This window comes from Nuphar pumila, chromosome 13, assembly GCF_984573655.1.
Source record: "Nuphar pumila chromosome 13, dmNupPumi1.hap1.1, whole genome shotgun sequence".
In the NCBI taxonomy this organism is placed as follows: domain Eukaryota; kingdom Viridiplantae; phylum Streptophyta; class Magnoliopsida; order Nymphaeales; family Nymphaeaceae; genus Nuphar; species Nuphar pumila.
The window spans coordinates 3,086,837-3,109,749 of NC_143261.1; the positions used below are offsets into that span (position 1 = coordinate 3,086,837).

The window sequence follows — 22,913 nt, forward strand, 5'->3', positions numbered from 1 at the left end:
TCATAACTACATATCCTATCGTGCCCATACAGTATGCATGTGAGGTAGCTTGCTCTATTAAGCCCCAGTCTACTCAGGTTTCAGGCTGAGCTCACCCCCGACTCGAATCTATTTAACCAGACCGCAAGTTAGCCTTTTTCCATCAATTTAATTAAAATCATATGGAGTGGTAAAGTGAATCAAGATTGTATCAGCTGGATCCATTCCTTGCATGAGTAGCTACTCTAAATCTACAAACAAACAAATAAATAAATAATATGAAAAAAGTGAGAATAGCATTCTGACCTTGTATTTGTCTGCATTTTTTTTATACACTATATATATTGATATCTCTTGTTAAGGGCAGTTCGACTCTTCAATACATTATGAAGGATAAAAGGTGTATCCGTGCAAAGTGTAAAAGCAAAACAACTGAGAACAGAGAACCTGCTAAAAGAGTTCTTCCTTTTGCATCCAATCAACAAATTGGGCCTGAATTATACATATACGATCATAAAAGAACATGAAACTGGAGTGCCATATGGTAGAGCGGCAGATCCAACCAATCCTTCATACTATTTTTTATTGGTGTCAGGCTTGGTAGTGTCTGATGATGATGGAACGGCAGGAACTTCATTGCCTGTTGATGCTGTCAATGACTTAGTCACAGGCCCCCGGTCTGCCACGGCTTCCCGGGAAGCTTTCTCCTTGGCTTTTTTTGCTCTCTCCAACACTTCCTCCTACATGGATCAACTCTAGTCAGTAAACTAAATTGTCCGTTGGAAACAGAGTGACCTCATATTACATGACAGACAGAACCCCACCATCACAGAAGAAAAGAGAAATCAACCCTTTGAATTGTGTAGAAGGGGCCTAACTCAGGACTTGAGCATGGGCATTGGTAGGGAGAGATGAGGCTGACTTGTATCTATCAGCTCAGGTCCTCCATCTTGACAAAGATCAGACACACTTGCACCTCAACAGTCTAAACTAAGTTAAGATAGAAGTGCCCTCTTATATGTTGCAATACCATAATTGGGTCAGATTACACCAATGCTCCCTAAAGTTCGGAACTTGCACCAAATCCAACAAAATCCTGAGTGGTTTCTACAATTTACTTTCCTTTTCTTCCTAATCCAGAAAGTAGCAAGTCCTCAGCAATCTGCATGTTATTTCTGGTTAAACCCACAAAAAACAACCAAAGTTGGAATACTGTACAAACACTCGGGAATTTTCTATAATGGATTTAAGAAGAAATCAATGTTAAGTAATTTAGTGATATGATTCAAACCAACGGCAGTCAAAAACCATTCTATTGCATTCCGAAAAAAATATTTTTTAAGAATTTTCAAACACAAAAAACATAATAATATTTTCAGTAAAAGTGAAAACTAGATACTTCAATTCAGAGCCACATAGATTAGATATAAAGGAAAGCCTTACTTCACAACATGCTTAAGTTCAGTTATTTAACTGGCACAAATGCCTGCAGTTCTGCATTAAGAAAACCCAATTTTATCAACTAGAAGTTACCTCTTTCACAAAGCAACCATCATATAAAGATCAGCCCTTACCAAATCATAGAATGGCTATTACAATCAAATGGATCAGCCCTTTCGTCCAAAGTTAGAAGGCTTCAGGAAAAGTAAAATTTTTAAAGCCTACCCCAAACTCGCTAGTTCCCAATCAGCAATCAACAACGCATAACTGCTGGCAGAATGATTGTTAAGCTGGGCAAGAACTACTCCTCTACATGGCACTCATGAAATGTTAGGTTTATAGATGTTGGAGTTGGGACAGACTTGATAGTGCATTGAACATGATGCCCAGCTCTCAAGAAAAGTTTAAGACAGGTGGTGGGAATTAGATGAGGCTGACACCCAGCCCAATGGAGATACAGTTTTTGTTAGGACACACTTGCATCTAGAACTCAGGAAGTGTCATAATCCTCAAGCAGTGGTTGTTTCATGCCATTGACCCTTGCTAGCTATGTCACAGGGATTCGGCTAGAAGGGTGCTGCACCCTCGTCGACGCGACGCGACACGGCTGCGGTCAACCCGACCCTGGGTGCAGTCAACGCACCCAGGGTCATTTTGGTTCAATTTTTTGGACTTTAAAAAAAAAATTGCCAAGAATTTTTTTTTAATATATGTCAGAGGGATTCTCCAACTAAGTGCCGCACCCGCACCCGATGCGGTCAACCTGACCCTGGGTGCAGTCAATGCACCTAGGGTCATTTATGTCCAACTTTTGGACTATATATATATATATATATTAGCCGCACCCCCGCACCCGGTTTTTTTGGAAGTGCCGCAGTCCCGCACCCACACCCATGTGACATAGCTTGCTAGGTGTTTGAGAGGAGATAAAACATCGAAGGATGGGAAATCTTACAAACTTTTCAAGTACGCTTTTCAATAACATGCACCAGTATTATGTTCAGAGCAGTGTTATTAAAAAAGCGCCTCAAGGCACAAAAAGTGTGCCTCGCCTCAAGGTGAGGGGCTTTATGCCTTGAGGCGCACGTACAAAGCGCAAAAGCCCCGAGGCGTGTGCCTCATACGCCTTGAGGCGCGCCTCACACTGAGGCGTACACGCCTTAAATTTTCATAGTCAAATGAGGGTCAAAGCCCTCATTTGACCACAAATTAGGGTTTTTTTAAGCATTGCTTAAAAAGCCCACGTTCCTCCTTCACGCACGTTGTCCCTCCCCTCTCCAACTTGCTCTCCCTCTCCTCTCCCACTCGTTGTCCCTCTCTTCACGCTCCTCATTCGCCATCATCGCCCACATCGCCACCACTTCCACTCTGCGCCGGCTCACTCTTCCTCTCTCGGAGGTCAGGTATGCTCACTTCCCTTTCGTTCTCTCTTCTCTCTCTGCACGGTATGCATGATTGGATTAGGATCCAAAACAAGGTTGCTAAACATGGAAGTAAAATAAAAAAAGTGACGCTAGGAGTGGAAATGATATTTTTACAAGTCCCTTTCGTTCTCTCTTCTCTCTCCGCACGGTATGCATGATTGGATTAGGATCCAAAACAAGGTTGCTAAACATGGAAGTAAAATAAAAAAGTGATGCCATGAGTGGAAATGATATTTTTACAAGTTCACATGGAATGAAAAAGCAAGAAGTGCCTACGAAACATTGAAAAGGTGAATTAAAACAATCTTTTAAATGCACGAATAATGAGAGTTAAAGTTGTGTTGTACCATATGATATTGATGTTATCTCAATTTCGTCCAATTTGATTATAACAAGTTAATTATGATGTATTCATGTGAAAACAACAATTGATTGATTATGTAAATGTATTGTTTTAGTGACTATTCATTTTTTCATATTGAACTTACTTTTTCTCTTGATAATAAAAACTTTCAACTTCTGAAATGGCTTCTAAGAAAAATGAACTCAACCAATGTAAGTTGCTGGTTAAAATTTGTTTTTTTTTTTGCTCAATCAAGTTGATTCTACCCTAAATTGATTCATTTATATGTTTTATAAAAATAAAAAAGTTAATCTTTGTAATGGTCTGATTAAAAAAAAAATGACTCCATTCAATTTGGACAGATATTATCTTTTTTAACAATTCACTTAGTGAACCGATTTTTAACAACACTGATTCCAAGTAACAAAAGAAACAACAACAACAACAACAACTACGCCTTCATCCCAAAACAATTGGGGTCAGCGATATGAACCAAAAAAAGAAATTCATTTTGGGTCTTCCACATGAATCCTTTTCCTCCAATCATTTCTATCCAATGCCATGTCCTCGGTGAGGTTCAAAGCATTCATATCCTTTCCTATCATCTCCATCCAAGTCTTCCTAGGCCTACCCCGACCTCTTTTAACTAATATATTTTCCCATTTCTCCAACCTTCTAACTGGAGCATCATTAGGCCTTCGCCGAATATGTCCAAACCACCGTAAACGATTCTCTCGCATCTTATTTTCAATGGGTGCAACACCTACCTTCTTACGTATCTCCTCGTTCTGAATCTTATCTTTTAATGTATTTCCACACATCCATCTAAGCATCTGCATCTCAACTACACTCATTTTTTGAATATGATGTCTCTTGGCAGCCCAACATTCTGTACCATATAGTAAAGCGGGTCTAATAGTCGTCCTATAAAACTTTCCCTTCAACCGCAATGGCATTCTACGATCGCACAACACTCCAGTTGCACTTTTCCATTTCATCCACCCAACCTTTATCCTATGATTTAGGTCTCCATCAATTTCTCCATACTTTTGAATGATGGATCCCAAATATTTGAAATAATCATTCACCGGTATTTCTTGCTCACCAAGCTTCACTACACTCCCATCACTACTTCGTTGCTTACTAAACCGACATTCCATATATTCAGTCTTACTCTTACTCAACTTAAAACCTCTAGCTTCCAATGTCTGTCTCTATAATTCTAACTTAGCATGTCGTGTGTGTGTGTGAGAGAGAGGGAGGAATGTCAACACTTGGGATTTAGATTGGATATTTGACTGAATATAAGTCCGGTTATTTGAATTTGGTAAAGAAAAGAGTACCTGATGAATAATCCGAATCAGATTCAAGCCTCCATATGGATAGACAGTGATTAAAGCCTGCATGGTTTTCACATCTAATGGGTATGATTACATGTTTTATAATCGGAGACAAAGTCATTAATTTTCTGTTATCAGGAAAGTAGAATTGGTTGCCCACCAGAAAGTACACCCAGCTCGCTAAGACAAGAAATCAGGTGCAATCACATTCACTGTATGATAGGCATCTTGACTAGAGAGGTAATTGATAACTTTCAAGTTATTTAATTAGTTTTTAATTTATATATGTTGATTCTTATTGAATATGAATCTAATTTTTTGTATTAATAACTTAATATATATTTTCTTATATGTATTTTTGCAGTTGGACAATGGAAAAAGATGTAGGATGGGATCAAAGAGTTAAAGTTTCAAATCCCACTAAAGATCCCAAACTCGTAGGACATATAATTTGCAATTATTGTCATAAACATACTAGGGGGGCATCTATAGGTTAAAACACCACTTAGTTGGTACAAAACATGGTGTAAGTATGTGCGAAGCGGTTTCTTTTGATGTGAAAAGATTTTTTCAGAATCATCTAAAGGATCAGAAGCAAAAAAAACAAAAAGAAGAACAAAACAAGTTGGATATCAGGAGTATTTATTTTGGATCGTCAAGAGACGATAATGTGAACAAAGAAACCAGTGGATCATGTAGTGATGCAAAAACAAGTAGAGGTGGTCCTATGGACATCCTTTTTAACAAAGAAGCACGAAAAACCACAATAAACACTACTTTCAAAAGGGACGAAAGAAAAAATGTATGTTGTGCTATTGGTAGATTTTTTTATGCAAATGCCTTATCATTTAATCTTTGCAACAGTCCATATTTTGGTGCAATGGTAGAAGCTATTGCAAATTATGGATGAGAGTTCAAACCGCCTTTTTATCACGAGATCGAAACCTGAATTTTGAAAGACGAGGTAGATTGTACTCACGAAATTTTAAAAGAGTTTAAAAAGGAATGACTAAAGGTTGATTGCAGCATTATAGCAGATGGTTAGACAGATGGAAAATGAAGAAACTTAATTAATTTTCTTGTGAACACCTCATCTAAGACAATATTTTTGAAGTCTGTTGACTCAGCGACATGGAAAAAACTGGTGCAAATTTATGCAAGTTGTTTGAAGAAATTGTTAAAGAAGTTGGTGAAAGTAATGTGGTACAATTCATTACAGATAATGCACCAAATTATGTGGTAGCTGAAAATATGTTAACAGCAGGAAAAACATATTTTTGGACATCATGTGCGACGCATTGCTTGGATGCCATGTTAGAATATATACATTCCTGAGAGTTTGACCGTAAGACCATCCATGATGGCCGTAAGAACACATACACATTTATCTTTAAGGGTCATAAGATAGTTCTTCTTCCCACCAAGGAGACCGGGTTTCCCCGGCTCGCGCGCCTATTTTACCGGTCTTACCTCCTTGAACCACCTGAAGATTGGCACGTTCCGCCTATCTTCCATGTGTCTGATCTATATGCTTATTGTAGAGAAAACAAGTCGTCAGTGCCGACTTCTTCCCAACCAGGGGAGAATGATGCAGAGCAGGACCGAGCCCAGTTTACACAGAGTGACCCGAGCGGGTCCATGGGTCTGGACTCCCATGGGACAAACGATCAGACCCAAACAATGGTGCCCCAGCGCAAGGACGTGGTGCCCTAGCGCAAGGACGTGGTGCCCTGCGTACCTATTCAAGGCGAGCTCAGGCTGGAAGCAACACTGCACAGTGTCAACGCCCCGATCCACCAGCAGCAACGGGTACAACGGCAACGAGTTGTCTCGGGTCCAAGGACTGGATCGGAGACCCAGATCCAGCTAGGCATTATTAATACCCTGCCTAGGGTTTTGTGAAGGACAGAGAACATTGAAATCGCAACAGCAGTTCTTTTTTTTCTTTCAGCAGTTTCTTTTCTTTTGACATTCGTTTATTCCATTGGCTTGCGTTGTTTGTTTTTACGCCTTGTTAGTTCTTCTTTCCAATTGTTTTCATCGACCGTTTAATTGAGGCTCCATTCAAATAAAGAAAACCAGACAACACCACGTTTTGGGTGGCTGTCGACTCTTTCCACTTGTTATTGCATGTTGCACAGTCGGGAGGATAGTGCCAACCATTTCAGCAAACCGGATCATCGCAGCCGACCGCCCTCCACTGCATCAACTTTGTAAACATCCAAAGATACCTGAATCATGATTTGTACCTGGAAATCCTGAACTTGTTTTTGCTGCTCAGCCTGCCACTGACCAATCACACTCAAGAATTCGCCGATTGTTGACCCAACCCGTTCATTAAGTGCCTCTGCAAAAGCCCTTCCAAGGAAAAAGGCATCTAGAACAACTTTGCTATCATTTTCACCTGCATAATATCCAGAATATAATAAACAAAAAGGCAGCAGTGACTGAATAATGAGTAGCATTTCATTGAGTAGCATTTCACTGATAACTGGAGAAGGGATCTAAGCACATATCACAATGCATATTTTCATTTCTCTTGTTTAAATTGATGGAATCTGTGTCACCTTGTGCCATGCACCACTAGAAACAATATAGAGGGTGGATCGTTTCCAAGAAACTTTGGTCAAAAAACTGTCCAAGGCACCTGGATGTTGTTCATCTTCAATACAAATCAAACTCAAAGCCCAGACAAATGAGTGCCCCTCATGTGGACGGGCAGCCCACAGGCCTTTGCGATGCAGTTTACCCTATAGATTAATGGCATCGAAAGCTCCAAACTGAACAGCTAAAATCCACTCAAAACACAACATTCTGGGTGTCTTTCCAATGTTGCTCTGATGAACAGCATCCACAGTCCCAAGGAGGTTTTTTTTTTCAGGTTCCTTGTAGCTGATCTGCTCTCAATGATATAGGAAATGTCAGTACGGCAGTAAATATGGAGCATGTTTGCATCAAGGATGGAAAAGCAGAAACCTTCAACAACTTCAATAAACCAGTTTCACTTCATCGATGGCTACAAATTGAACGGCCATTATTCACTCAAAACATGATGTTTCAGGTAGGTGGTAGTTTCCTTTTCCTTTTCTAGGTTGATAGGCTAACTAGGCCAAGGAAAAACCCATCGCCCACGGCACATTGGGAGGCCTCCGGTCTGGTAAAACATTTGAGGTCTCCCTTGCCCACCAAGGAGTACACCCAGCTTCGACCTTGCGGAAAGGGGTGCCCCCTGTGGGTTTTGAGCCGTGGCCGTCCCATATCAGGTGACAAACAATGGTCGCCCCTAACTAGAATGGCGGAGCCCTTGCCGGCAGGATACACAACCATAATCTTATGCTTAGAAAAAACACACTAATTGATGCAGCTCCCGTTGGAAAAGCACATTGAAACAGTAACAGCATTCCGTAGTTATCCAATAAACTAAATTGCATCAATAAAGCAGGAGCATAGGATGGAAATAGTCAAGCCGGATAGTTTTCAAGCAAACAAGAAGAGACAGAGAGATTGGATGAAGGAATGCACAAGACAAACAACCAACTTGAACTTTAGGCATACATGGGTCGAAAACAACAGGTACCCGCATGAAATTAGTTGGGCAGATTTGCAGATTTTACATTTTTTAATTGAGCATACGGACTTTCTAGCCTTTAACCAACCCAGAAACAAAGGAGGATTGCCTTTCACCAAAACTAATTAACTAAAAAAATTTGTTGGTGTAACCGACAAAAACCATACAACAGCGGTTTTGGATTTATTGGTGGCATGTGAATCGAACTGAACATGTTATTCTGAAGCACAGAGAGAGAATGGATAGAGAAAGAAAGGTAAGAGCTAGAGTACCGGAGTTGGGCGGCGGTGGGCTACTGCTGCTGCATCTGCATTGGATTGTCATCCTCGTTGGTGTTGCAGTTTTGGGAATTGGGGTTCGGAGGAAGCATCGAGGGAGAGGTGGTGGGTGGGTTGTTGGCAAGGAGCGGGAGAGAGGAGGAGGGAGAAGACAGTGGCAGCCCGAAATCGTTCCCATTTTTTGCGCCCTCTCTCTCCTCTCGCCTGCTCAATCAAATAAGAGAGCAGATCCAGTAATCGGACCGCCAACTAAGACTAAACTCGCGTCCCCTTACCCACCACGCTGCGCATTTACGCCCAGGGGGTTGGCGTAGTGGGGCGGGGCCTTTTCTGCTAGACAGGCAGTCAAGGTTAGATTTTTTGTGAGGGCAAGGGTCCTAGTTTCCGAGTTTTATGGCATGACGACCGTAGATATAACAGACTGAGCCGATGCAAAAAAACATGATCCAACAGTTCATCCCCAGCAAATGGACCATCTTGGATTTGCAAAAAAAAATGAAATACTAAAAATGCAATAGTTCACACTTCAGTTCTCTTTTATATATATATATATAGAGAGAGAGAGAGAGAGAGAGAAAGAGATCATAGATTTTTCTGTTCTTTTTTCTTGAATCTAACCATACAAATATGATCTGCATACTTGGTCTTATAAGAACCAGCTCTTGAATCATCAGATTTTAATGCATAAACGAGATTTTTTTAAGGCTTTAAAATCAATGGCTCATAATCTTCATAAATATTCAAGTATTCAAAAATCACAATTTTCATCTAAAATACACTGATTCCTAGCAAATTCACCATGCCATGCACATCGAGATAGTTGGATTTGCAACAAAAAGGGCTAAAAATGCTCGTATTTCTAGTTTTCATATTCTAATGACTCTCTCTCTCTCTCTCTCTCTCTCTATATATATATATATATATATATATATATATATTATATATATATATATTATATATATATTATATATATATTATATATATATATATATATATATATATATATATATATATATATATATATATATATATATATATATATATATATATATATATATATATATTCTTTGAGTCGCAACTCACTCAATCAACATAGTCAACTTGATAGAGATCAATCCTCGTATCATGTTTTTTTGATAAAAAATATATTTTTAAGTTATAAAAAATTAACTCATTTATGATCGTTGATATTTTAGTCACCAAAAGAACTTGTACATAAACCAGACTTTGGTGATTCAAAAGTCTATCTCTAGCAAATAGACTATGTAGATAATGACTATAAGCTTACATTCACTTAAAACAACACGAGCAATAAGTTATTGTTTGTTTCAACTCATTGATACCGTATATGCACATCAGCACCAGAGACTTATCCTATATACACAAACAAGCATTTTGAACTCGGGTAAGTAGATCTGGAGTTCAAACCCAATTGTTTTCAGTTGCGTATCAATAAGAAACAACTCAAAGTCAACACATCTGGCTTGGGTTTGACATCAGCTAAAGCAAGCTAGACTCGCTACAAAAATGGGCTGAGCTTGAACACCTCAAGATCAGTTCGTTTGACTCGTTTAATGGGTTGCAAAACGGTTGCAGCTCTGACCCGATTCTAAAATGGATCCGAGCCATAATATCATATTCAGACAATCCATATCCAAATTCAAGTCGGATTTAGATCAAATAATGCCGGGTTTAATCATATCCATCCAACGGGGCTCCGCTAGTCTGGTAGGAGCAGCTAGTGCAGGTCACCTTGTGTTCGGAAGTTGCAGGTTCAAAACCCAATGGTATAGTTGTATAACTTGTCAGCCGAACCCCAGCTGCTAGACTTTAAAAAAAAAAATTACAATGGGATTAATAAATAGGTTCAGAACTGTGCAGTAACCTGGTCTCAACCAACCGTTTTCTGTCATGACTTTCAAGTCAGATCCAGATCCGAAATTGAACTCATTCATTGAAAGACAAATCCAGGGATTGGTCAATCCTAACCCATCCCATATCTGACCCATTTGCAATTCTACTCGTTTACCACCCCTAGTTCTGACAATGCAGGTTTTGGTAATGCCCACATCCAAACAGATCATTTGCATCCCCAGTATGACCAAGCCCACCTATGAACTCGATCACTCTTGGAGCTGGACCTAACACGTACGGATCAAGTCTAATTCTTCCATAGGCACGACAGGCTCAAAAGGGTCACCCTTGTTTAAAGGGATTGAATCCGTCTGGACCCTCACTCGAATATCATGCATTGTTTTTCGGATGTGAGTCTTAAAATTAGGATCTGAATGTGTCATTGCATCAACTCTGGACCTACTTTTGGATTTTAAAATTTGGATCCAGATCGGCATTTTCTGCCAGATCCATATCCAGGCATGGATCAAGTCCGTTTTGTACATGTTTTTGACATACTTTACCGAATTCAATGGTTTTATATAAAATACCAATCCAGATTCAATTCTACTTTCTCATATTCCAAAATTGTATTTGTTACTTATAACCTGGACTAAGATTTGACCCATATCAGCTCCTTTTGATCCCCTACCTTAACTGACTGGAATTCCAGTTCCGTTTGGATGCATCCTGCTATCACCGCCGGATTAGGGCAAAATTGGATAGGGTATAACACCAATAATGAGAGATCTGAATCCAAATCCAAATCCAAAATGAGTTTTAACATGCTAGAGTTGCTTTTGATTCCTATTTATAAATTCTAATTCTGGTTCTGGAAAAGACAAAGGGTTAAAAACAAGTGTTTACATTGTTGAAAAAAACAAATTGATTTAAGATCCATTAGAAAGTACTGATCTCAATTCGAATAAAAGATCCAAATCCAAAAACTCCATCCAATTCAACTATAAACTCGGGCAGGCCTCATTTTCAAGACCCAAATCAGAAAACAATGTATCAGATTAGATGTAGAATCGAATCCGATCTCTTTACACCCCCACTTAGGGATGTAAACAGGTCAAACTAGGTAGGATGCAATGAATCCGATCCAATTGAATTTGCACAAACAGATTCAGAGTTTGATGCAGTGAACAGGAGGATCGCTTTTGAACCCTGCAAGAATCACCATCCTAGTGCAGCTACCAAATTAAGGAACTAGGAAAAGACATGAAAAATAATAGAAAATTACAGAAAAATAACTAAGATTCAGGAATAATTCATCATCAACCTCTCTCCTAAGATCCAAAATATGATCCAAACAAGAGGGAAATCCTAATCCTAATAAGTATCACAAATTGATCCTGTATCAACTAAGATCCAAACTCAATAATTACAAAAAAAAAAGGAACCTAAATAATCAAAATAGATTCGAATAGACCCTATAAACCCGGTAGTATCTCGCTCCTGCACCTACATTAGAGGTGAACTCTTGATTTGGATTGGAAAAAACAGAGCTAAATCAAGATCGACTGGCTTAAATAGCTTATCAGGTATAAGATTTTCATCTATGGGTGGGGGGACTCGGATACCCATCGGATTTAGATTCGGGTGTATCTGTACCAAACCCGGATCCTCTTACGCTATGTTGCCGAATCCCACTAAACGGATTCGGTTTCGGGCGGACATCTGACCTGAATCCGAACCGTTGGCACGGCCCCACCCTGCATTAATATTTCTTCGTAATCATAAACGTCAGATGCGTTCTGTTTCATGCAAGAAGCGCGCAGAGAACTGATCAAAGAGAGAAACGCGCTTCCCATCCGTTTTCTCACTCTCCCTCCGCTCCCACGCCATAACAATCCTTTGGCCGAAGGTTCCCTCATTTCTACTACTCTCCATCTTTGATTTCTAATAATCGGTTCTTCTTCCGATCGGTTCACCCATTTAGCAATGGATTTCTGAATTCTGATGCTTTTTCTTTACAGAATATCGTCGATTCGATCGGGTTTGTTTTTGGATTTTAATCATTCCAATCGATACATTTGAAGCATAGTTGCGGCATTGTTGATGCCATTCTTTTATGGTCGAATCGACGTTTTCTCCGTAAAATTTACGCAATTCGATCGGGTTATTTTCAATTTGATTTTTTCATTTGATTTATCATTATGCTTGATTTTAGGGCTGCTGTTGATCTTTTATTTTTCTTTATCTTAAAACCAATACAAACAAAAAGAAGATCATAATTCTTCTATCGGACGGATTAGTAATTGGAAAATATAAAACAATTATATCTGACCTCTTTATATTTTTCCAATTACTTAATCCGTTCTGTATAGATTATAGAAGAAGAGTTCTTGCGCGTTTCTTCCTCTTTTTGTTTGTTTTGGTTCAATTTAAATCGATGGGAGTTTAAGCAATAAAGTGAGTACATGGGTGCACCCTCTTATCCAGAAGAGACGAGATAAAATGGGAAATCGGAGTGCGGCGTGCAATACAATTTCCCATCTTATCAGCAGTTTTCTGGATAAGTCAGTGTTAGTTGAGTGGCTTGAACGGGTCCCACTGTGAGTCCCATGTGCCACACGTTGCCGCGAACGAGACTCTTCTTTGATGCCCATCTTTTAGAAACCCATTGTGATGAACGCTATGAGTAAACAAGGACACTGTGCGCTGGGTAAATTCCTCAGAGAACAAGGGAAAAAAACTAGGAAACTGTACGATGGAGAAATTCCTTAGAGAATAAGGAAAAAAACAAAAAGCTGGGAGCGTATTTTTTTTATATGCCCTTTCCTACGAAAGAAGCTCTCTTTCATGGGAAATAGGGCCTCTTTCCTACAATGAGTGAAACAAACATGGCTATGAGAAATATGTGGTGGAATCCACATAATAAATGCAAAGCAAACAGCTTTGTTAACAAAATGGGATTCATTCTTCACACTGGGGAACACTTTTCCTCGCTCTTTAGAAGGAAAGAGGCTTCCCTCGACCATATATATTGGGAATCTATAAATACGGATGGTGAATCTGCTTCGCCATTGGAATGGTCAATGGACGCACATGTAGCATGCATACGCGCCCTTTCCTCACGAGTCATGACATACCTTACGGGCTTATACATTTTAATGGACTTCAATCTTTGAAGCATCTACAATATTTCTTTTGCTTTCTTCAATTTGGATATGCTCACGTGTCCGCCGATGGCGCTCAGCTATGTATCCAAGCAAGCATGGCTGCGACCATCATACTCAGGTCTGTTTTTTCCCACATTGGACGTTGTTGTTTTTGTTAGTATCGCATCAATGATAGTCTAGCTGGGCGAGTGAATAGGCCCCATGAAATTTGAATGTGATAACACCCATTGGCTAAGATGGAGCAACAGCATCCGCCGTCTGTCTCGTTTGGTTCTCAAATTGCATCAGACTACACTTGGTCAATTTGTTATTCTCTGTATCTTTACATGGGTTCATTTCTGTAATGCTGGTCTTGATCTGTTACGTGCCCTTAAATGCCTACTGGAATACCTATCGAACTTTTTTCTTCAAGCTCACAAGACAATTTAGGTGATTCTGTTCAACTTGTTGCAGGCTTTTGTAAATATTCGATATAATCTGTGTATATGATTCTTGCCTTCAGGTTCGTGATACACAGCATAGTGCTGTTGAGGTAGCTATTTGATCTGGGTTTGCTTTGCAGCACTCTTAGATCTCTGGGCAAAATGGTAAGGTTCCCGCATCCATTAGTCCGTTACTTCCAATCATCATATTCTTTTAGTTGCTTCCCAAAGGAACATTGAACAGCTGTACCTCTTTACTGATGTCATCTTTCACTTGGTTTCTGCGGACATTTCCCTCTTGTAGAATCAGGCTCTCTAAAGTGAGATGACTTTTTATGCGTTGATACATTTTCTCATCTCTCATTTCTTGTTTTCCTCAATTTATGAATAGGTGGTGCTTGCAGCTTCTATCATAAACAAATCAGGTAAAGGTGAGCTTGAAATTCTATGAGATGATTTTCATTGTCACATTCTCGATCACGTCTTCATCTTCTTTTTATGTATGCCGCTCATTCAGATGCATGAGTGCATGCACCTGCGGGCACTCTATATGCATGTGGATGTGCATGCAGAAGGAATCTCGTGCAATATTTAGAACAGAGAAAGAATGAAAGATGTAACCATTCGTGTTAACTTTCTCAGTTTCTCTCCATGTAGAAATGTTGAGTCAGAAAAACATAATCCAAAGACTAGTTTCTAGTAAACCAAACATGTAGATCACATCTAAAGAGTCAGACCTGCCAAAAAGAAAAAAGAGTTGCTCACTCGTTGGCTCAGAACCCACGAGAGTAGCCAACAATTTTCCCTTTTATGTATTTTTAAACTTTTTTCCTTACAACATAGATGGCTTTCTTGTTGTCAATTTTATCCCCAGCACTGGTTTCAAGGCAGTTTGTGGACATGTCACGTATCAGGATAGAAGGGCTACTATCAGCATTTCCTAAATTAGTTGGAACAGGGAAACAACACACTTATGTGGAGGCAGAAAATGTTCGCTATATATACCAACCTATAGAAGCATTATACCTGCTTCTTGTTACAAACAAGCAAAGCAATATCCTTGAAGATTTGGAGACCTTGAGGCTGTTGTCTAAACTGGTAATCTTTTGATTCAGCTATTGTGAATTTTAGTCATTTCCTTTGCAAGAATGTTTGACTATTGTGAATGTCTGAAGTTGAGAATGCTTCTATTTTTATGCAATGAATGTCTGATTCTAACAGATATTCAGAGAATTCTTAGTCACAAGCTCTATTAGAGAAACTTCCCTAATTGATGCCCGAAATATGTATGAAGCAACTGCCAGAGTTTGTCTGGCAAGTGCTGGAAAACAACAGCTCTCTATCTCGAACTCTGTTATTCTTTTCCATTCTTATTCAGAACAAGCTGTCAATCTTCCATGAGCTTTCCTCAACAATTTACTTGCCTATGAGTAGGTTTATGATGTCATCTTGCACTATTCTTATTGTAACTTGTGGAAAATAAACTTAGAAAGGCGATCTTTTAATTTATGAATTCTTAGAGATGTACCATATATGGCTGGGCCAAATTGCATAAAAAAGTATGGAATACATGTACGATTTCTCTTATACCAGAAATTTATGGCCATCTATGTCAATCTATATATATATTTTTATAATCTCTCTCAGAAAGTCTCCAGGGTGTTTCTCATGTTTTTGTGCCTTAATTCTGCACAGATTCCTGAATATTCTCCCTCACTTGATGAGGAAGGGATTTGCAAGATGGCGTTTGAGCTCATTTTTGCCTTTGATGAGGTCATATCTCTTGGACACAAAGAAAATATAACTGTTGCACTGGTTAAGCAATACTGTGAAATGGAGAGTCATGAAGAAAAGCTCCACAAGCTAGTAGTGCAGAGTAAGATAAATGAAACCAAGGATGTCATGAAGAGGAAAGCTAGTGAAATTGACAAGAGAAAGGTTTGGCCTTTGTTATGAATTTTTTTAGGAGATTTTTGTGAAGACGTGATTTAAGTCTATGAAGAAATAAATTTTCCCTTCTTTTGGCTGGCTTTAGTTGAGTTAATATTTTCTTCTTTTCCTCAGCATGAGAAGAGTAGAGGTGATAAAGGTGGATTTATGTCTCTACAGTCAAGTATCTCTGCAAGAATGAAAAGTTCTTTCAATGACATTAGCATATCCAGCAGTGGAGGTGACTTTGGCAGTGGATCTGGACATGGATTGAGCAGTGATGTGGAGTCCTCTTCGAGTAAACCAAAAGGTTAATGCCCTATTCCATCTATTAAAGATTGTGTAACTGTAGTCCTATTTGCATTGAACGTTGAAGACAAGACTGGAACTTAGATAATTTAAGAATGCTTCTTCAATTTCAATAGTATGTCTGGAATCTGGACAAAAGAGGAGTATTTTGTTATTGCTAAGCGAAGGGGCCAGTCCTTTTTTTGCCAAACACAGCACACTTTTTTTTAGTACAACTATTGACATGCAACTCTTAGACCTGGTGATTTTTTTATTTCTTTAAAAGAAAATCATAAAAGAGAATATTGCCTCTTGATTCGCTTAAAGAATATAAAGATTGTGCATTTTTGCTAATTATCCAAATGGTTATTGACAAATGCAATCTTTATGTCATCAGGTCGGTCACCTTCTACAGCCACTGCTCCTCCAAAGGGCCTTGGAATGCAGCTGGGAAAGACACAGAGGAATCAATTTTTGGAGTCTCTAAAAGCTGAAGGTGAAGTGATTCTTGAGGATGTGCAGCCTGCTGCAATCCATCTAAGGACATTTGCTCCTCCTCTGTCTGATCCTATCACATTTACTGTAGAAGAAAAGCTTCATGTGACCCTGAAAAGAGATGGTGGGGTTAGCAATTTTGATGTACAAGGTACTCTTTCATTGCTAATGCTGAATGAAGAAGATGGATTCTTTCAAGTCCAGGTAATGCACTTTTACTAGTGTGCAAATCTGTTGAGTCAAAAAAAAAGTGTCAACTTGTTGCTGAACAGAATAGAAACAGGATAGTTTGCAAGCATACTGACAATCAAATGTGATGGGAACTTATTGTTGCAGGAAATTTTTATTAGTTTTGTTTTTCTTAAGAAAACTTTTGGGGCATTTACCAATGATCTAAGAGGAATCATAAAAAACTGATGTGTTGAATGTGCAAAGGATAGATTTGCGCAACTTTCTTGTGGATGTGGACATTGTGGAGCCAGCCGGTCTTTTTCTTTTTTCTTTTTTGTTTTTATAATGGGCAAAAACCACCACCATGGTTCAGACATTCATTGTGAACTGAGAGGTGCCACGTTGACTGTTGCCCTGTTTCAAAGTCTGCAGTATAAAAGAGTCTGTGAGTACTCTTCCGCTGCCCACCAGGGATAGTTTTCAATTGGCTTGGACCTTGCAGCAAATGTCACACACCCTGGGTATCAAACTGATGACATCCTTCAACTTTAATGGTTTAAGCCAGTTTTTAATGAACATCTTCCAAGCAAATTTTAGCACTAGACTCAGAACAACTAGACAACAGAATGGCTAGATCAATATGTTTCGAAGGCTTGGAGCACCTAAAATTGGTGTATGCAAGATCCAGTCTATGCGAGCCTAACCTGTTGCGTCTTGTAAATTTGGGAAGAAAAGTATCTACACCAAGATTATGTTAGACATTATGTCCATTGCAGTTTGAATGTGAAGCTTTTCTAGCTTTTTGTTTCACAGCTTCTGGTGATTTCTGTGAGTGTATTGATGTTTGTAATTATTATAAAGATATATGTATCATGTGCTTATGCGAGAACAGAATGGGAGCAAGACTAGGGGTCTGTAAGTTTGAGGGGGAAGTGTGTGTATATCTCTATACTACTAATAAAGGAGCAATGATGCAGAATTTTTTTTTCTTTATAAACATTTTTAAAATGACACATAGCTTAAGCTAGGTTTAGATGTCCTTTTAAAATTTGTTAATTGTCATAATACCCCTGCCACCCACAAGTAAGAGAGAGAGTTTAAAGTCATCACGTTGGTAAATTTCAATCAATATGGTAGGATTTTCCTAATCTCTCTCTTGAACTTAATAATAGATTAACTATTTATTCCAGTTTACTATATTATAGATAATTTTCCAAGTTAGAGAAAAAGTGTATGCAATCACAGAGAGAGAGAGAGAGACGTTTTTCCCTTTGTTTTGTTTGTGTTATATTATGGCATTCCTCATCTTGTATCAGTTTGATGATCATTAAAACACTGCTAGTAGCCTAAACAGAAATGAGAAATCTGTTCACAAAATCTATAGATTACTATGTACATGAATTTTTTTCTTGTATCTTATTTTTCACACTTTTTGTTTTTTTGTTTTCTTTACTCATGCATCTTATTTTTTGTTTTCTTTACTCATGCATCTTATTTTTCATATTTTACAGATTGAAAGTGGATCAGATGCAGCGTTACAATTCAAGACACACCCTAACATCAATAAGGAATTATTTTTTAGTGAAAACATACTAGGCCCGAAGGACCCTAACCGACCTTTTCCTACTGGACAAGGTGGTGACCCAGCAGGGACTCCTCTTCTGAAGTGGAGAATGCGAAGCACTGACGAGACTGTAGTACCACTTAGCAGTAGGTTTCCTAGTACACCATGTAGTGTCATCTTATCTGCATTCCATGGTCTAACCAATGCTACTGTTTTCAGTTAATTGCTGGCCTTCTGTTTCTGGTGGAGAAACTTATGTCAGCATTGAGTATGAAGCTTCAGAAATGTTTGATTTGCAGAATGTGGTCATTTCCATTCCTCTTCCTGCATTGAGAGATCATCCAAATGTAAGGCAGGTTGATGGAGAATGGAGGTCAGTGACGCATGAATCCATTTTATATGTCCACATGTATTATGACTGATTTAGGGTTCTTATTTCTGTTTTCTAGCTTTTGCTTTTAACGGGGACATTGCACAGATTACCTTTCACTAATTTATACATAATCAGTTTTTATTGTGGTTGAGAATGTCTTCATTACGAGTTGTGAGACTAGAGCCATCTCCTTTAGGATGGGAGTTAACATCTACAGCTTTTTGTGGACATTTAACACATAAAATATGACATTATTATTTGGCATTGATTATCACTTACCAGTTACCATGAGAATTTTAGTGCGTTTACAAAGAAACACATCAAAAGACATTCTGAATTTCAAAGTACAACTAATAGATATACTATTTATCTCAAAACAGATCAAAAGACATTGTGCATTTTGGAAGTGCGACTAATAAATGTCTCATTTACTTTTACGAGTTACAAATATACCAGAGTGGTGGTACTGAATGCATAAAATAATCATGTCATTTTTTAATGTGTGGTTGATATTAACATTCACGAGAGGCCACCTGTCTGTGTGTGTGTGTTACCCATTAGAGTGCAGATGCTGTAAACTAAAGTAAATTATATCGTGATCTGGTATATGACAAAATTGATTATATGCATTTGTTTGTGCTCATCATGGAGGTGTCAAGCTAGAATTAACAAAACATTTATGTCAATATTGTTTTGGAAGCAAAGATTAGGGAATCTAAAAGTTTAACCAATTAAGAAGTCATGGAGAAAGAGTACAACAACAACAACAACAACAACAACAACTACGCCTTCATCCCAAAACAATTGGGGTCGGCGATATGAACCAACAAAGAAAATCATTCTGGGTCTTCCACATGAATCCTTCTCCTCCATTCATTTCTATCCAATGCCATGTCCTCGGTGAGGTTCAAAGCATTCATATCCTTTCCTATCACCTCCATCCATGTCTTCCTAGGCCTACCCCGACCTCTTTTAACTAATATATTTTCCCATTTCTCCATCCTTCTAACTGGAGCATCATTAGGCCTTCGTCGAATATGTCCAAACCACCGTAAACGATTCTCTCTCATCTTATTTTCAATGGGTGCAATGCCTACCTTCTTACGTATCTCCTCGTTCCGAATCTTATCTTTTATTGTATTTTCACACATCCATCTCAGCATACGCATCTCAGCTACACTCATTTTTTGAATATGATGTCTCTTGGCAGCCCAACATTCCGTATCATATAGTAAAGCGAGCCTAATAGTCATCCTATAAAACTTTCCCTTCAACCGCAATGGCATTCTACGATCGCACAACACTCCAGTTGCACTCTTCCATTTCATCCACCCAACCTTTATCCTATGATTTACATCTCCATCAATTTCTTCATACTTTTGAATGATAGATCCCAAATATTTGAAAGAATCATCCACCGGTATTTCTTTCTCACCAAACTTCACTACACTCCCATCTCTATTTCGTTGCTTACTAAATCGACATTCCATGTATTCTGTCTTACTCTTACTCAACTTAAAACCTCTTGCTTCCAATGTCTGTCTCCATAATTCTAACTTAGCATTAACCCCAGCTCTAGACTCATCAATCAAAACAATATCATCAGCAAACAACATACACCACGACACATTTTCTTGAATTGATCTCGTAAGCTCATCCATCACTATAGCAAATAGGAAAGGGCTTAAAGCAGATCCTTAATGTAACCCAACCGTTATAGGAAAATTGGTTGTCACCCCTCCACAAGTGCGGACATTGGTTACTACTCCTTCATACATATCTTTAATTATACTAATGTACTTGAGAGAAACACCTTTCTTCATCATTGTCCACCAGAGAACGTCCCTAGGTACTCTATCGTAAGCCTTCTCCAAATCAATAAAAACCATATGCAAATCTTTGTTTCTCTCTCTATTTCTCTCAATAAGTTGTCTAAGAAGATGTATAGCTTTCATAGTAGATCTTCCAGGCATAAAACCAAATTGATCCGATATCATGACAACCTTCCTCAACCTAGACTCAATCACCCTCTCCCAAAGTTTCATAGTATGACTCATGAGTTTTATACCACGATAGTTTGTGCAGTCATGGAGAAAGAGTGACGTTACAAAATTGAAACTAATGCTTCATTAATGACAAAATATGACTGAAACATAATTTTCAGACGTGAGAAAAAGGGGAACTTTTTCTATAGGAAATTCTTTCTGCTTACTATGCAACATTTTCACTTATGATGCAATCTTGCAACCTGTCACACAGTTCAGTTTTTGTGTTCATTACAAGGGCCTGAATTTTGTTGGATTCTGCTGGGTCTCTTGGAAGCTTGAAAATGGGATTGGATTAACTTAGGTCAGGTTAACCTGCCAATTCTTTGTCCCTAGAAAAAGTATGGGCTTGACTCAGATGGTCGATCTCAAGCCTTCGGTCAAGCTGTTAGAGCACTCCATCTCTTGATAAAGTCACTCAAACAGAGCCCATATTTTCATGTTTGGCACTATGAGATGTGGGCTAAAGTTCCATGTATAAACTGTATTGCTCCTGCCCCATGTAATAATGCCCATATTTTCCTTTTGATGGCATAGAAAATAAGCTTAATATAGTTTCTTTTTTAAAGCTATTTGACATTTCATTGCGCCCTGGAATTCTTGCAGGTATAATAGCAAGAGCTCTGTCATTGAGTGGTCTATTGTTCTAATTGATAGCTCAAACAGGAGGTAACCACACATCAAACAGCCTTCTAAGAGCTACTATTTCATTTCATTTATGTAGAGGAAATGGCTCCAGCCAATGTCTGACTAGTAATTTATGTTTTGCAGTGGATCCATGGAGTTTGTTGTGCTACCAGCAGATTCATCAGCATTCTTTCCCATTCATGTACAATTTGTTGCAGCAAAAACCTTTAGTAACATAAAGGTTAGTAAATCTCCATACCTCACTGAAAAAGTTTTGGGTGTATGCATGCCTGTTGATCCATCAGATTCCCTGGTGTATATACTTGTTAGTACCCTATATTAATTTGCTTTTTTCTTTCTTTCAAGTTCCGAGGTATGCCTGCTTTGTTGTGGTGGTAAAAATTTGTTTATATTTATTTACAACTAGTTAAATTTGAACTGCAACTGACCTGCTTTGCTTTCAGTGCTTAAAGTTTAAACCCGGATTCTACCTCATTTAGCTGATAATTCTGCACTGAGTTCTGGGATATGCATGAATTTCTGGTTATTGCTGTATTTAATTCTGGGTGCTCAGTTCTTTGAGGTGTCATGCTTTGCAGGTTGCCAGTCTTTTGCCTGTGAAGGGTGGTCCTCCAAAGTTTGCACACCACACGCAGCTTATCACAGAGAATTACCAAGTTGTCTGATCGTAGTTTCTTCTTCTTTTCCTGCTATCTTTGTCCAAGGTGGTTTTGAGATCTAGTATTTTGCTTGTTTTCCTCAAAATCAAAAGCAACTGCAACTCCATGTCTCCTTGTTTAGTTTAGGGTAATGCGAGTGGAATTAGCTTTCTTTGAGACTAAAACTTTTGGCTGTATAAGTTCAAGGCTCTTAATTTTGGCTTTAATCTCTATAGTCTTCATTGAATTGGAGCTCGGAGAAGGTGGTACTGTACATGTGACTAGGCAGGGTTGTATATGCAAAATTTTTAAAGAGTTTCTGGATCTAGAACATATGATCCAGAAACATATACAACACAATCATTAGTAAAAAAAAAATGTTTCTGGATCATATGATTCTGTTGTATATGCAAAACCTTTTAAGAGTTTCAAAAATCAAGATTCCATAGTCGACCAAAATTTGGTGATTAAAAATAAGTCCTGCTTTCATTAAAACTGCTCGGCCCAAAATGCAGTTCTTGATAAATGAACCATGCTGAACACATCTAGGGGGTCGAATTGATTAGATAAAGCCAACAGTTATAACCGTTTGTGAGAGGGTGTTTTGCACCAAATATACCATAGAAGAATTCAACCAATTTCATTGTGTTTAAATTGCACTGGTTAAGGAAAAAAAAAAAGAAGTTATCTGGATTCGGATCCTTATAGTTGACTACAAATGGATCATGGTCCAAGTCAAGACCCATTCTTCATAGACAGCTTTGGTCACCTGCAAAGAGAATTGCGTAGAACATCATAATGTGGACAGACTAGGGCCTATAAGGGGAAGTGTTGCAAGTTGGATATGGGTCTCGGGTCCATTGAAGTGGTTCGGGCTTCACATGTAAGCTTGGTGGTTTGGAACAAGCCTGAGTGTTGAGCTTGATCAAAGTTGAAATTGATCAACT

At 38.6% G+C, this 22,913-nt stretch overlaps 2 protein-coding genes across 2 annotated transcripts; one reads left to right on the plus strand and one right to left on the minus strand.

Annotated features, from left to right (window-relative positions):
• Positions 1-427: 427 nt before the first annotated feature.
• LOC149817523 (uncharacterized) lies at positions 428-8,600 on the minus strand. Its single transcript, XM_089984756.1, has 3 exons — positions 8,367-8,600; positions 6,776-6,930; positions 428-719 (listed from the first exon to the last, which is right to left on the minus strand). Exons 1-3 carry the CDS (start codon positions 8,548-8,550, stop codon positions 555-557), a joined length of 504 nt encoding a protein of 167 aa, XP_089840882.1. The 5' UTR covers positions 8,551-8,600; the 3' UTR covers positions 428-554.
• A 5,353-nt stretch (positions 8,601-13,953) lies between these two features.
• LOC149817524 (coatomer subunit delta-2-like) lies at positions 13,954-22,623 on the plus strand. Its single transcript, XM_089985095.1, has 11 exons — positions 13,954-13,980; positions 14,207-14,246; positions 14,690-14,913; positions 15,511-15,753; positions 15,880-16,054; positions 16,430-16,731; positions 18,210-18,408; positions 18,482-18,635; positions 21,287-21,349; positions 21,452-21,548; positions 21,907-22,623. The coding sequence occupies exons 1-11, from the start codon at positions 13,978-13,980 to the stop codon at positions 21,991-21,993; spliced, it is 1,587 nt and encodes a 528-aa protein (XP_089841221.1). The 5' UTR covers positions 13,954-13,977; the 3' UTR covers positions 21,994-22,623.
• The last annotated feature ends 290 nt before the right edge of the window (positions 22,624-22,913 follow it).